The sequence below is a fragment of the Calidris pugnax genome, unplaced genomic scaffold, assembly GCF_001431845.1.
Source record: "Calidris pugnax isolate Ruff unplaced genomic scaffold, ASM143184v1 scaffold57, whole genome shotgun sequence".
Taxonomy (NCBI): domain Eukaryota; kingdom Metazoa; phylum Chordata; class Aves; order Charadriiformes; family Scolopacidae; genus Calidris; species Calidris pugnax.
Genome location: NW_015090813.1, coordinates 2596647 through 2611597, shown reverse-complemented (window position 1 = coordinate 2611597; position 14951 = coordinate 2596647). Strand labels below are relative to the sequence as shown.

The window sequence follows — 14951 nt, the reverse complement described above, 5'->3', positions numbered from 1 at the left end:
GCTTTTCTAAGAAGTTGTAGTTATGAACTGTTAACTTGAAATTCCCAGTATAATTTAAATACCGTTGAACGAGCTCTCTGCTGACTTCAGCAGGACTCTGCTCGTTGGCATTAATGGAGAGTGGCATCCTGTATACTGGCATGAAAAGCATCTTAGGGTGAGGAATGTGTCTTGGAACTTTTACTGTGCTGTGTATCATAGGGAATTACTTTGGTTTTATTTCTCCTGAGTCCCACTGTCATTCACAGTACTGTGGCATCCTGCAGATTTTGTCCTCTTTGGGGAAAGTTGATAGCCTTTTGCTACACTTAGGCACACCCTGCTGGTCATGGCACGAGGCTGCCTTAGGGCTGGTTATGAAGATATTTTCTCCAGATACTCTGAATACAAAGTCTGTTAAATTGGGATTAGAAGCATTGGCTCCTCTCCCCACTGTTTTTAACGAAGAGGTGGGATTTTGGTGACATGAAACCACAGGTACAAAAGCCTACATGTCACTGCATGGTTACCATACTTGCTGACCTACTAACTGCAGTCCTTAGAAACAGGTGCTTTAAGAAAGTATAGAATTGTGGTAAAATAAAACATCGCCCACGGTTGCTGTGTCTGATCATGGCAGAGTTTCATGTGGGGGCTGCCATAGCTTTCTCTTGCTGTCACAGGTGAGACAAAGTAAGTAGGGGATTTGTATAGGAGGATTGTAGGGGATTTGAATACTGGTGTTTAACCACAGTTTTACTGAGATCAGAGCTTTTACCTCACTTGGTTATTTCAGGCAGTGATGCGCTTTGCTCTCCCTCCAAAGTCACATTGACTGGGTCTCAGCTTCCCACAGAGGAGATAGCTGCTGGTCCAAGAACATGGGGCAGAAATTCATGACAGTATCGTGCTGTGCAGCCAGTTGTGGGCACCAGTCCCAGGTCCCAGGGTATCCCCAGGCACTTGTCTCTGTGGAGCTTCCCCAGGCTTGGTTTTCTCCATCTAAATAGACTATATGCAGGAGCACAATGCATGATCAGCCTCCGATTTGGTGGCTCTGCTTTGTGTCCTTTATTCAGTGGAGAATTCAGCACGTACCTTTTCTGTTCAGGCCAGGTGTTATCAAAATGTACAACCAACCCGTAGCTGGTTGTAGTGAGCAAGCAGGCTTGTGCTTGGGAGTTCAAAAGTTCAGTTTTCAACATTATAGACACAATTACCTGTCAGCATTCGGGTTGTCTTTCACCTACAATGCTTATCCACCACCGATGTTAAAAAATCAGCTCATTTTAAGATGTTACGACTCAGCTGCTCTCCTTACAAGCTAGTTCATTCAATTTAGCGTTCCTTTAGTGTTTAGTTTAAATAAAACTCCAAGTACAGTGCAGATTGCTGCAACCAGGGTAGAGCCAATGTTGGTTTTTATTATAGCTGAACAAAACTGTGTACAGGACCAGGGAGTCATGTAAATCATGACCCCAGTGTTATTTTTCTTCTTTTTTTTTTAAATAACTAATGGATCTTTAACCAGTGAGCATAACCACTCCTCTCTTTTTCTATTTGTTGTATTATTGACTGAAAGTATTTGTCAGAGGAGGTCATAGTCCAGTCCAAGGCAAGATTTGGGCAGGCATGGCTGGATGGGACACGGCAGATTCCGGGCTCCTGTAGAACTGTGTGGGAAGGTTTCAGAGAAAGGAGGGCAATAAAGTACATATTAAAAAAACATACAATAAAACATATACATAGATAACGTGATACATTAGAGCCAGCACCTGAAAACACACAAGTTTGACTAACAATCCACATATTGGTCAACTCTGCACCTGTAATCTGTGTGTGCAACACATCCAGGAGGCACCCAAGCTGTTGTGCATTCACGGTGCATCTTTCCTTTGCCTGTACCCTGTGGTTAAGTGTTGTGTTCATTGGGTTTGAAACATGGAGGAATAGGCATGGGATATTTTTTGGAAAGATTGCTGGATGTCTGGGTATCACAGATGAATAGATTTCACTGAGCAAAGGTCATGAAGGCTGAGGCTCCCCTCCTGCTACTGTCCCCCAAAATTCTCTGTACATATGCATTTCTGCTTTCAGAGTGAAGGTGTCCAACCCTAGTGCTCAAAAAGTGCTTGAATTGTGAGACTACGTTGCCCATAATTTAAACAGATTCAAAGAACTTGGCTAAGGAGACAAAATGCACGTGACCCTTTCCCCCCCCACCACCTTTAATGTCAGTGGTATTTGGTAGGGGGCAAACTGGGACAAGTAAACATGTGCTCTTTTCTTCCATTCACAGCCAATTGAACCCCACACAGAATTGAAAGTATGGTATGCTGCCGATTATGCCAAATTTATGGAAGCTTCTGCAGTCTTCATTAAAGAAGAATCTGACGTCTGTCCTTTGCCTCCAGTAGCAGTAAGTATCTCTAATTTGCATTCAAGCCATTGCCAGACATAGTCAATGACAATTTATGTGCTTTCTCTGTTTATGTAACTCTGGTAATGCAGAGTAGACCATAGGGCGGTAGGCTAACACAAAACCAAGAGAGATTTCAACCAAACAGATACTCAGAGAAAGGCTGCTCTCCCTCTCCTGTGTTTTTAATCCCACTGAGCCATTAGATAAAGCCAGAAGTAAGTGGCATCAGGGGGCTGTGTTGGAAAGACTTAAGATTGGCATTAATTTGTAGATAAGTCTGAGGCTGGACAGCTTGGTTCTTTCACCAGTTCCCCTTTGTTACGCTCTGACCGTTTTCTGTTGGTCAGATAATGATTATTTCATTATTATTTCTGATTATTTCAGTCTTTCCTGTGCAATAACCCTTCCCTTCTGATCCCACTACCTTCCCCTCTGTATGATAGTAGGGGTCTTCAGTGAGAAGAACATGACCTTTCCTTAGAACAGCTAGTAAGAAAGACCTGGTTTTGTTCTCATTGCAGAAAGAGCCCGTAGAGCCTTGGATATGCTCCAGCTGTAGAAGCACTTTCGCAACTTTTGCTCTGCTGGAATCTCACCAGTGCATCCACAAAGACCGAGTCCTCACCCCCAGGTTCAGACCACCAAATAAGTTGGGACCCGTCAAGGCAAAAAGCAAACTCAAAGGGAAACTGAGAGGAGCGACATTAGGCAAAAGCATTGCCCAGTGCTACGGGACCATTTCCTGTTCCTCCGCGGCGAAGCTCAGCTGTGGTGGCTCGGGAAGCACGTGTGATGGTCTTGTGAGGTTCATACCTAAATGGAGAAATGGCCGGTCTTCACTGTTGAAGGGGAAGGACGTGCAGCAGACAGAGAGCTACCCCTGCCGACTCTGCGGGAAGGTATTTGACTCCATCGACAAGCTCACGGTCCACGCTTACGCGCACAAAGGGGAGCGCCCCTACAAGTGCTCGCAGCACGGATGCACAAAAGCCTTCATTTCCAAATATAAACTGCTCAGGTACGGCTCCAAACACACTCCTTTTCTGGTGGGGGTGTGGGGAAAAAAACCAAGGACATCTTGTGCTCTTGTGGCCAGGAGGGCCAACGGAATCCTGGGCTGCATAGGGAAGAGTGTGGCCAGCAGGTCAAGGGAGGTAATTCTCCCCCTCTACTCTGCACTGGTGAGGCCACAACTGGAATCCTGCGTCCAGTTCTGGGCTCCCCAGTTCAAGAGGGACAGGGAACTACTGGAAAGAGTCCAGCGTAGGGCTACAAAGATGATTCAAGGACTGGAGCATCTCCCTTATGAGGAGAGGCTGAAAGAGCTGGGACTCTTTAGTCTGGAGAAGAGAAGGCTGAGGGGAGACCTTATCAATGCCTACAAGTATCTCAAGGGCGGGCTGAGGGAGGAGGGAACCAGACTCTTTTCAGTAGTTGCCAGTGAGAGGACAAGGGGCAATGGGCACAAGTTGGAACATAAAGGGTTCCACTTGAATATGAGGAAGAACTTTTTCACGGTGAGGGTGACAGAGCCCTGGAACAGGCTGCCCAGGGAGGGTGTGGAGTCCCCTTCTCTGGAGATTTTCAAGACCCGCCTGGATGCAGTCCTGAGTGGCATGATCTGACAAGCTCTGGGTGGTCCTGCTTTAGCAGGGGAGTTGGACTAGATGATCTCTATGGACCCTTCCAACTCTAAAAATTCAGTGAAATTCAGTGAAAATCTTTTCTCCTCTGTGTGTCCTAGTGACAGTTAATCCCCGAGTTCCAGTTTTCATTCTTCCTCTTTTGTTAGAATTGCAGAAAACTAATGTCCCTCAATTGGGGTGGCTACTCAAAAAGGTTATGGTGAGCAGTTTTAACCTACTGTATGCTTTTTTAACACCTTCCCCCTCCAAAAAAGTTAGTCTTTTACTAATAATCTAAGAATTTGTGAAAATGCCTTCCTTCAAAAGTGCCAGTGATTTCAGGTCTCGAAACTAGAGTGAATGTAAATACAAACAACTTTTTTTCCTTTTTTTTTTTGGTCTTAGGCACTCAGCCACTCATTCTCCGCAGAAATCTCACCAGTGTGGCTACTGTGAGAAGACCTTTCACAGGAAAGACCATCTAAAGAACCACCTTCAGACTCATGACCCTAACAAGATGGCCTTCAAGTGTGAAGAGTGTGGCAAGAAGTACAACACCAAGCTAGGCTATAAGAGACACTTGGCTCTTCACGCGGCCACCAGCGGGGACCTGACCTGTAGGGTGTGTGCCCAGGAGTTTGGTGGCACCGAAATGTTGTTGGAACACCTCAAAAGCCACGCCGGGAAACCCACTGGTAATACCAAGGAAAAGAAACATAAGTGTGACCACTGTGAGCGTCACTTCTACACCCGTAAAGACGTGCGGCGGCACATGGTGGTGCACACGGGCTGCAAAGACTTCCTGTGCCAGTTTTGTGCCCAGAGGTTTGGGCGGAAGGACCATTTGACTCGCCATACGAGGAAGACTCATCCGCAAGAACTGCTGAAGAGCAGGTTGCAGAACGGTGACTCAGTGGGTCTCCTTGACCAGCTTTTTCCATTCAGGCTGAAGGAAGATGCCGGCATACTGTCCCCTTTTCCTGAAAGGGTCTCTGGGCAGAACGGGGTTTTGAACAGTTCAGAGTCAGAGGAATACAACTGCTCACATCTTCATTCCCAGCCAAGCTTACAAACTGCTCTTCCCCTTGAACCTTCTCCTCATTTGCAAAGGATGGGCTGTGCAGACAGCCTTCCAGCTGCCCATCCCACGCCATGCTCAACGGCCATTCCTGCCAACCTGAACCTTCAGCAGCCGAATAAATATGACCTTAGTTCTACCTCATTTGCAGCAGGATCCCTCAAGAACCTACCCATAAAAGTGGATGTTAAAGGTTACAATGTGCATCTTCTTGAGGACCTGCCGTTACCAGAACCTCAATCTCTCCACAAAATCAGTCTGGAAGAAGTTTCCTCAGGGCCTGTAGGGGATACTAACAAGTACCCAGTGCACAAGGAGACAGAGGCAGCAGCTGAAACTACGAGCCTGCCTTTCATGGATCTCACTCATGTGATGAGTTTCTGGCAGCTCCCACAAGGTGACAACCAGAACACTACTGGGGACATGGCAATGGCCTTTGGTTCAGAGGAACCATCACACAGGCTGAATGGCCTTGGCCAACAGCAAGGTCTTCAGCTAGCAACTGGTGGGATGGCCATAAACCAGCTGCATCATCTTCCTCGCTCCTTTCCATCCACTACAAATTCTGTAACGTTGCCTCATTTTCACCATGCCTTCAAATAGCTATCACCATGTTTGGGTTTTTTCCTTTTATTTTTTTTAAGACTGTGCTTCTTACTTAAATCTGGTAGGATGGGGTGGTTTTTGGTTTGGTTTTATTTTGTTTTGTTTTTAAGAAAAACTGCCCCAAATGTTTTCAAAGCACATTATGAACATGGTAGTTAAATTCAGGATGTTAATAAACAAGAAGCTCTATTTTTCATACTACTATTAGTTTTTTAGCATATGGCAGTAGTAGAACTAACATATTTCCCTGCAACACCCTCTACATTTTTGTTTCTTGCCTTTCATGCAAAAAACTGAATAAATATCTTTTGTGATAGCAAAGCATCATAACAGGCACAATAAAACTATGGCTGCTGTGGTAGATTAGGGGTTAGGGTGAATGGGAAGAAGGGGGAAATCACAGAAAAATCATTATAAAGAGCCATAAATCACAGCAAATTTATACACATGGCAAATGTAACAAACGATTTATCAACGTCACAGAGATTTCTGTTAAGCACTTAATTACTGAACTTTATGAATCTTTAATTTAAATCAGAATCATTCCAATAATAAATCTTACCTCCTTGTTCCCCGTTGTTAAATGAAGAAGATCCCGTTACGGCTGCGCGCATCTCCTGCCGTCTTTCCTAGGGCTGGAAATAACTCCTTCTGCCTGTGTGAGAACCCATATCTTGTCTATGTGCAGTTTTCACAATGGGAAATGAATTGTCTCAGAGGTTAGAGCAAAACATCAATTTTTCACTTAGAGCTGGATCTGGCAAGGTGTCAGCACCGGTCTTTCTCTAGTAAAGCACTTAAGCATTTGCTTAAATTTAAGCATACGTTATCCCATTGGGTCAGCGACTTGATTGATTTAAAACTTAATAAAAACTTAATGCTTCCTGCTTAAGGGGCCTTTATTCACCTTTTGTTGATTAAAAAAAAAATGGCCTTTGTTTATTCTGGGAAATGATTATTAATCGTAGCCATCTGAACTGTGGATTCCTTCACTGAAAACCAACCCTGGCCAGGTCAGCTTGCAACCTAGTGGGACCTCAGGTCCACGAGCAGAAGGGTTGTGGTGGTGAGCTCATGCTTGGCCTTCTTCAAAACCAGGTGATGAACCTGCCTCATCAGTGTCACCTGCAATTAGTGGGTGTCATTGATGCCATTTCAGTCACGGGGGGATGTTTTTGCTCAGCAGTGGTGGGACAGCCACAGTTGGACTTCCAGCCTTTTCTTTGTTTCCTGGGGTAATTTGTCCATGTATTTTTCCAGTGGATGGTGTGTTGGTGTGACAGTTGTGTCACTTGATGCATGAACTAGCATCGCCCAATAGATGACATTATTAAAAAAATCCCAAAAAGCCAAATTCTTCACAATTTACTTTGTTACCTAACCCATGCTTATAAAAAATACCCCTGGTTTTAGTGGATCCTGTTGCAGCTAAACCAGACATGGACTTTCTGAATGTGAGTAAAAGCGTGTTCTCTTCGCCCCCATTAATCACAGGAATATTTCTGGACAGCTTCAAATAAAAAAGTATTTTTTAAATTATTGCTGGTTTGCTGTTAATGAACTACAACGACACGGTACAACTACGGTGATCTGAATATTCTTACAAGTTTATCAGAGCTTGGATTAAAGAAAGGTCATATTATTGCCGTTTATGCAAGAATACGTTCTTCAGATACGCTGTTGAGGGGTATTTTTTGGCATAAAGAATCAAGAGGAATTGTAATATTCTTTTAATGACAACAGCAGTAGGAAGAGCAGGTGCTGCGCAGTCGTGCCCAATTAGCAGTTATTTAAATTATTAGTTCCAGAATAGGGAAGAGGTTGCAAACAATGTTATATGCACATTCTATGGCAAAGCTTGTACTTTTATCCAGACTTGGAAAGGGGGGTGTATATTCACTGACTGCATTGGTTTTTTTGTTCATGCAAATTGTATTCACTTGCTTCATCCAAGCTTCTGTACTTGTAAAAATAATAACCACAACAAACAAAATCCAAACAACTCACAAATTTTGTAGCACTGCCTGATGATATACCCTTAGTAGACATTTTGTCTTTTCGGTTTGTGCTTCTATAAGGGGTGTAACAAATTACTAAAATACTTGGTTTTGAATTAAAATGTAATGTTAAGAAGAAAATGTTATGCAAACACTGAGCTAGACGGGTGAGAGACACTTACCATACTGAGTCTCATTCAAGTAAAAAAAGGAAAGAACCACTTTTGATATTTAAACTCTTAAAAATCATGCTATGGTGGTGTCTACAAGTAAATCATACATTTAAAATCTACAAGTAAAACACCCATTAAATGTGTAATGCTGCAGCTTTTACCCTTTGGTCCGTTCAAATCTCTTTTTCCAGATTCTTGACATCACAAATGCAGAGGGAGCTGATCACGCCCCATGGCAAAGGCAGGCAAATGATTTCAAAAGGTCACATTTGTGAAAAAATTGCTTTGTTTTAAAACTCAGGAGATACCCTGTGAGCCATCCCGTACTTAGCTTGGGGCTGGACTTCCTCAGCTCTGTGAGCATTTTTGAGAGACCATCAGAAGCTGAGGCTCGTGGGCAGAGAGGTGGCCTGGGGAAGGTAGGCTAGACCATGGCATAGCACCTCAGGGACACAGAAAAACAGAAACCTGGCCTCTGGGGAGATTTTAGGATGTTTTACCTCACATCATAGTAACAATAAAAATACTCTTTTAGCTGAACTGTGCTGGGAAAGCTGTAGAAGCAGAGTGATAAACGCCAACGAACTAACAGAATTGCTATAGTCAAATGATACCATAATAGAAAATAGAGATACTTAGTACATCTTTGCTCTCATACAAAAATTCTACCCATTTTATAAAGAAAAGGAAACCATATAAACCTGAAATAAGGAGCTGAAAATATACTAAAGTGAAACAAAACACTGCATCCTCTTTGTAAATAACAAACCAATTTCTAGTGCTCAGTTCCCATCCCCTATCAGAAACCACGTTCATTTCATTTTTCCTTTGTTTTTACTCACCAGCTTTTCCTGTTGGGACTCTGTTTTCCTAATCAGTGGGTCACTGTTAATTCCCAAGAGTTTTTCCACAGCCAGTCTGAAATAGGATGGTACATTCCATATATTAATGAGCGATTCATTTTCTGCTCAGCGCCGTTCCTGTCCCTGCAGTTACATTTTCTGCAGGACACTGGGAAATGATCTGTGGAATCGGTACCAAATTGCTCTACACACAGAAATGATGGGAGAGGGACTCCCCAAATATAGTAAAACTTTTTTATATATAAATCATATATATATTTTTTAAATATATACACAAAATTGCAAAACATTAATTTCTCTTGTTCAATATATCACAGCAAAGCACGGGGAAGAGGGATCACAATATTGGATCTTCCTACATTTTCTTGAAACCATTGAAGGAGCCACATCCATCTACTTTCAGGCACTCAGATAATTAAATTTTGGCAACTGATATACAAATAATCTCACAGCTTTAAAAAGGACAGCATAATAAGCTTTGTAGCCTACGGGGAAGAGAAGAAAAAAGGGGGAAAAAACTTCAGTTTGCCTGTTTTATTGAATGTGATGACTGTAGATGTTGGAGCGGAAAAGGTGCTGGAAAATCATGTTGCTTGAGTTCTTCTGTGCTTCAGAAGAAAACCTTAACACATCCCTGCCCAGCAGCCACTCTATCTTCTGTTGCTCATTTGTGGGCTGAAAGCAGCAACAAGCCATATACTTGTTATTTGCATAGAAACAGCTTTTGTAATTTACTCCATTTTACTTAATAAGATTAAGCCTAATCCCTGGGAAGGTGATGGAGCCACTCACCCTGGAAACCATTCCCAGGCACTTTAGGGATGAGAACATCCATTTGCAGCACTGAGACCCAGTTTTTCCTGTCTGCTTTCTCGGCTAAGAGGTAGTCTCGGGTAGTGCTGGAGCTCATCTCTCACTTGCCCAAAGTCCTCTGCAAGGAGGTTGGAAGGGACCTTTAAGATCATCTAGTCCAACCATCAACCTAACTCTGATAAAAACCATCACTAAGCTCTATGTCAACCTGTCTCTTAAATATCTCCAGGGATGGTGCCTCAACCACTGCCCTGGGCAGCCCATTCCAATACTTAATAAACCTTTCAGAGTAAAAATTTTTCCTAATCTCCAATCTGAACCCTCCCCTGGTGCAACTTGAGGCCATTTCATCTTGTCCCATTGCCTGTTCCTTGGGAGAAGAGACTGACCCCCCCTGGCTACACCCTCCTTTCAGGGAGTTGTAGAGAGTGTGAAGGTCTCCCCTCAGCCTCCTTTTCTCCAGGCTGAGAGTGCCCTGACATGCAGGATACTCTCCTGTAATTCGGATGCTCATGTGGACATATATCTCGGGGACCTGCTGGAGACACAGACTGTCCCAAGCTGCTGTAACCACAACCCCAGTGGTACCTGGACTCAGGGAAAGAGGTGTTTCCACCCTGAACCTGTCAAGCCCTGAGTTTCAGAGCTCAGTGACTAAACCTTGGGAAGGATGATGGTATCAATAAATCCCTGTTGGCAGTCTCCAAGACCATGCACGATAACTGTAGGAGTTACTACACTGTTAACATAGTCACAGGTAATCCAGGGAGTGGAGGACACCAGATGAGACCACTGGGTACCGTGAGCAGTTTCAAAATCAAGGAGGTAGATAGAGTTGGTGATGGCACATGGACCTGATACCATCTTGTCCATTGCAGACTTGCCCACCGTTGAAGGTGGTTAGCCATGTGCCAGCAGCAACCAAGGACAGCAGAACTCCTGCAAAGACTTCGAATGTTGCAGTGAGTCTCACAACAGACTGCTTTGTGCATGTTCCCCATCATGCCACACTCCAAACTCTCTTACAAGCTCATCTCCCAAGCTCAAAATATCTTGCCAGCTACAGGGAATCTGTCTTGGCCACATTTCCTGCCAGGATCTCATCTTCTGCAGTGGTACGTGTCTGGCAGGGGTGCCAGATGCTGACTGTCTGAGCCACCTCCTACAGCCCTACAACCACCTTAAGCAGAGGCTGGAAGGCCTTGCTGCTCTGACACAGCTCTGCATGGCCAGAGAAGGGAACAGCTCTGATTGCATGGTCTGAAGAGCAGAAGCACCAAACATCAAGGAGGAGAAGGACCTCCAATGCTGTCCTCCTAAGTCATTATTGAAATGGGTGCTGGCATAGAATCATATGGGGTTGGAAGGGACCTCTGGAGATCATCAAATCCAACCCCCCCACCGAAGTGGGATATTCCTCACTTGGAGAACAGAAGCACATCACGAGAGCACAAGACCTGCTAGAGAGGTCTGCAGTTATCAAGCAGCAAACCCTCTCAAGATGCCTGTTACAGCAGACAGCAGTCACTGCCTACTCAAGATGGAGCTGCTCCAAATCAAAGGGCATTTAACACCAAAATGAATCTTCTCAACATTCTATACTAGGGACATGAGGAGCTCTGCAAAAATTTGCATTGCAATTTAATAAATACAAAGGAATCAATACTGAGAACACTGCAACAGGATATTGTATATACACAAAAGCAAATGAGGTCCTTTTATGTTACTCTGTTGAAATAAAAATGAAAAAAAAATATTTCTTACCCAAACTCTCCTGAAGAATTTTTCCCAGGAGATACATCCAAAGGTTTTCTGGCTTTCTGCAGCATTCCTGGAGGGTTCTCTGCAGATCATTAATTAAAAAAAGAAATATTGGCCATAAAAAAATTATAACCTACATCAATTCAACATAAACCCCAGAAATATAGGGACCAAAGGGACTGATATGAAGAGTATCTTCATATAAACCCCTATAAATACTTCATATAAAATTATAACCTACATCAATTCAACATAAAACTCAGAAATGTAGGGATCAAAGGGACTGATATGAAGAGCATTATGTATTATCAGTCATGGGTTGTACTACAAATAACCATCAAAATAACTTTATAAAACATCTGCTAAACATAGACTGAGTACGGCTCACAATTACCAGTAGCAATGGGTGCAAGCAAACATATTGCATGGCATCCTGCTTAGAGGGAACTGTTTTAGGGATGTGGTGGTGTTAATTTTAAGGCTGAATCAACAGGGGGAGTCATATGGAATGAACAAAATACAAAGCTTGATGCTTCATCTCAATGGACTAAATTTCCCTTCCAACCCCATATCATTCTGTGACTTAAGAACAGATAAAGAGGATGGAATAAATTTTAACATCAAAGATTAAAGGTTATGGAGTCCTTTATGGGACAGAAAGAACCTCACACCCAGACTGTGTATTTCAGATCTATAAAGACACTTCTATTTGAAGGCCTATTTGAAAAGGCTGAGAAGCCCCTCCTAAGAACCCACATGAAAACCTCTGTGCATCCAACTCAGCACAAGAGATCAGGATAACGACTTGGAAAGCCATTCAGTACCAACAACATCCACTTGGAAATTTTTAACCCTTCTCATTTCTAACAAGCGGTGTGTGGAAATGAGTTTAGGATTTCATGTCAAGGCCTGGGACTTGCAAAAAAAAAAAAAAAGGAAAAAAAATTCCGAACTTCATTATTCTTTCAGAAAACTGGATACCAAAGCTTTCAAAATGCCGCCCTGCACTCCAAATACATCAGAGTTTGTTACAAGAAAGACATAAACACAGAGTTAAGCGAACTCCTTACTTGGCACAGGTTTGTCTGTATTGGCACCTTCTTGTACTCTCTTCTGAAGCGCTAACACCGCACTTGTTAAGGGTGGGGGCTTCTTCTGAGTCGCTGGCTGCTTGCCCTGGTAAAAGAAGATGCACAATCCACATTCAATTCCAGCAAGGAGCTTACGGAACCTGGTGACAACTCTCCAAATCACTGCTGAAGCAGTGCTAGGAAGGGATGGGAAAAAGGTGGACCCCCTCCCACTTGGAAGCCATTTTTCCTGCCCAAAATAGATAAAAGTGTAGTAAGATTTCCAAGTACCTTTTAAAAAAGGAGGAGGAGAAGGAGGAGGAGAAGGAGGAGGAGAAGGAGGAGGAGAAGGAGGAGGAGAAGGAGGAGGAGAAGGAGGAGGAGAAGGAGGAGGAGGGTACTCTCCTAAAGGAACTGTTTCCATTCTTATTGTTTTTTCTATAATAAAGTAGGAGGTCACTTCAAGACACCGCCAATTACCTCCACTTTTCTGATTCCCCAAAGGGGATTGGCCAGGGAATAACTCAGCCATACATTTGCAGGGAACAGCAAACCTGCAAACGGCAGGGAGCCCTGATGAACAGGAAGAGATCTCTCCACACATGGCAGAAGCTGCCAGGTTTCTGCTTCCCTGCAGCTGTTACCCTGGAATCCAGTCGCAGAAGAGACTGAAGAAATTGTTGTCCAACTTTTTTGTATGATCATATTCTGTCTCTTTTTATATCATAGAATCATAGGATGGTTAGAGTTGGAAAGGACCTCAAAGATCATCCAGTTCCAACCCTCCTGCCATGGGCAGGGACACCTCCCACCAGACCAGGTTGCTCAAAGCCTGGCCTTGAACCCCTTCAGGGATGGGGCAGCCACAGCTTCTCTTGGCAAAGGGCCCCAATTTTGGGGAACTCCTGGTTGATGTTCAGCACATACCTCATCTTAAGTATTCACCAACTTCCCTGAAGCCTTAAGTTTTATATTGCTACTCAGCATAAACTACAGTTTGGCAAATCTGCTTCCAGGACCAGACAAAGTGTGACTGTGTGTGCTTACCAAAGGCCGTTGGGTGATCTTGGCAGCAAAGGCACGGTGGAGAGCCTGTTCTTCACAAAACTTCATGTGCCTCTCTGCTGCAGCCTCATTAAATCTTCGTAAGCAGTGTGGACACTGAATATAGTCTGATCATGAGAAAGGAACAACTCGTGTCACAGTTTATACTCTACAGGAGAAGAATTGTCCTGCTTTCTTGGAGCACTCAAGATATAGTTCAAAGCCTGGCTCCATCAGCAGGTGACCATGGTGAGTTCTCATAAGCTCCTGGAGCACAAACTTTGGAGAACTTCAAAAACCTCCTCCAGAAAAGCACTTGAGATTCCAAAATACATGCTTATGGTATTAACCATAAAAATAAATGCTTTAAAAAATAAATCCCTGGGGATTGTTCTTCACAAAACTTCATGTGCCTCTCTGCTGCAGCCTCATTAAATCTTCGTAAGCAGTGTGGACACTGAATATAGTCTAATCATGAGAAAGGAACAACTCGTGTCACAGTTTATACTCTACAGGAGAAGAATTGTCCTGCTTTCTTGGAGCACTCAAGATATAGTTCAAAGCCTGGCTCCATCAGCAGGTGACCATGGTGAGTTCTCATAAGCTCCTGGAGCACAAACTTTGGAGAACTTCAAAAACCTCCTCCAGAAAAGCACTTGAGATTCCAAAATACATGCTTATGGTATTAACCATAAAAATAAATGCTTTAAAAAATAAATCCCTGGGGATTAATAAAAGCAGGTTTTATTATCTTTGTCCTGTTCCCACCCCCAGCCTCACAATTAACGTATCTGCAGAAAAAGTGATATTTAGAAATTCCTTGAGTAGTCTAAATTAATGATTTTAAGACTACTTTTCAAGACTGGTCATTAAGTTTGTTTGTTGTTTTCACAAAATCTGTTTCCTTTGGACATGGACAGAACACTGCTTAAGAAGTTGTGCCCCAGCAGGTGAAGCACAGAGCCAGGTTTCTGATGTGAAGAACACACCGTGGTGCTTCCTAGAGTTGTTTTTCACAGGGTTATAGTCCTGACTCTGCTAAAAGCTCTTTGTTTACATTTATCACTGACCAGTCCTACTTGTTTCAACGAATGGTTGGTGTTTGGGGTCAATGCAGTCTCACTCAGGCAGCAGGTGAGGCACATCCAAGAGCCAGGTTTCTGAGTGAGAAGAACACACCGTGGTGCTTCCTAGAGTTGTTTTTCACAGGGTTATAGTCCTGATTCTGCTAAAAGCTCTTTGTTTACAATTATCACTGATCAGTCCCACTTGTTTCAACGAATGGTTGGTGTTTGGGGTCAATGCAGTCTCACTCAGCCCTCGCACTGCCCTTGCTGTCCCCAGACCTTCCTCCCCACCCAGAACCTTTTACAAAAGCAGCCTGAGTGTCCTTATCCTAATATTACAGATACAGCACCTTTACAAACCATTTTACCCTGTAACAGCCCAGAAAAGGTGGCTGCAAAAGCCAGCCCCAGGCCTGCAGCGTGGGCAAAATGGTTCTGAAGACAGGAAGGGGG

General features: G+C 43.6%; 2 protein-coding genes across 3 annotated transcripts in view; one reads left to right on the top strand and one right to left on the bottom strand.

Annotated features, from left to right (window-relative positions):
- The window catches only part of PLAGL1 (pleiomorphic adenoma gene-like 1), a 41340-nt gene extending 34091 nt beyond the window's left edge, over nt 1-7249 (top strand). For both annotated transcript variants that reach the window (XM_014939574.1, XM_014939576.1), the window contains exons 5-7: nt 2279-2398; nt 2923-3419; nt 4432-7249. In XM_014939574.1, coding sequence (XP_014795060.1) covers nt 2279-2398; nt 2923-3419; nt 4432-5707 — 1893 coding nt within the window. In that variant the 3' untranslated portion in view covers nt 5708-7249. The remainder of the gene's footprint in view (nt 1-2278; nt 2399-2922; nt 3420-4431) is intronic.
- Nucleotides 1400-14951, bottom strand: part of ZC2HC1B (zinc finger, C2HC-type containing 1B) — a 20627-nt gene continuing 7075 nt past the window's right edge. The window contains exons 5-10 of the mRNA XM_014939577.1: nt 13435-13559; nt 12388-12493; nt 11321-11399; nt 8723-8798; nt 6273-6365; nt 1400-1652 (exon numbers count right to left, since the gene is read on the bottom strand). Of these exons, the coding sequence (XP_014795063.1) occupies nt 6309-6365; nt 8723-8798; nt 11321-11399; nt 12388-12493; nt 13435-13559 (443 nt within the window). The 3' untranslated portion in view covers nt 1400-1652; nt 6273-6308. The remainder of the gene's footprint in view (nt 1653-6272; nt 6366-8722; nt 8799-11320; nt 11400-12387; nt 12494-13434; nt 13560-14951) is intronic.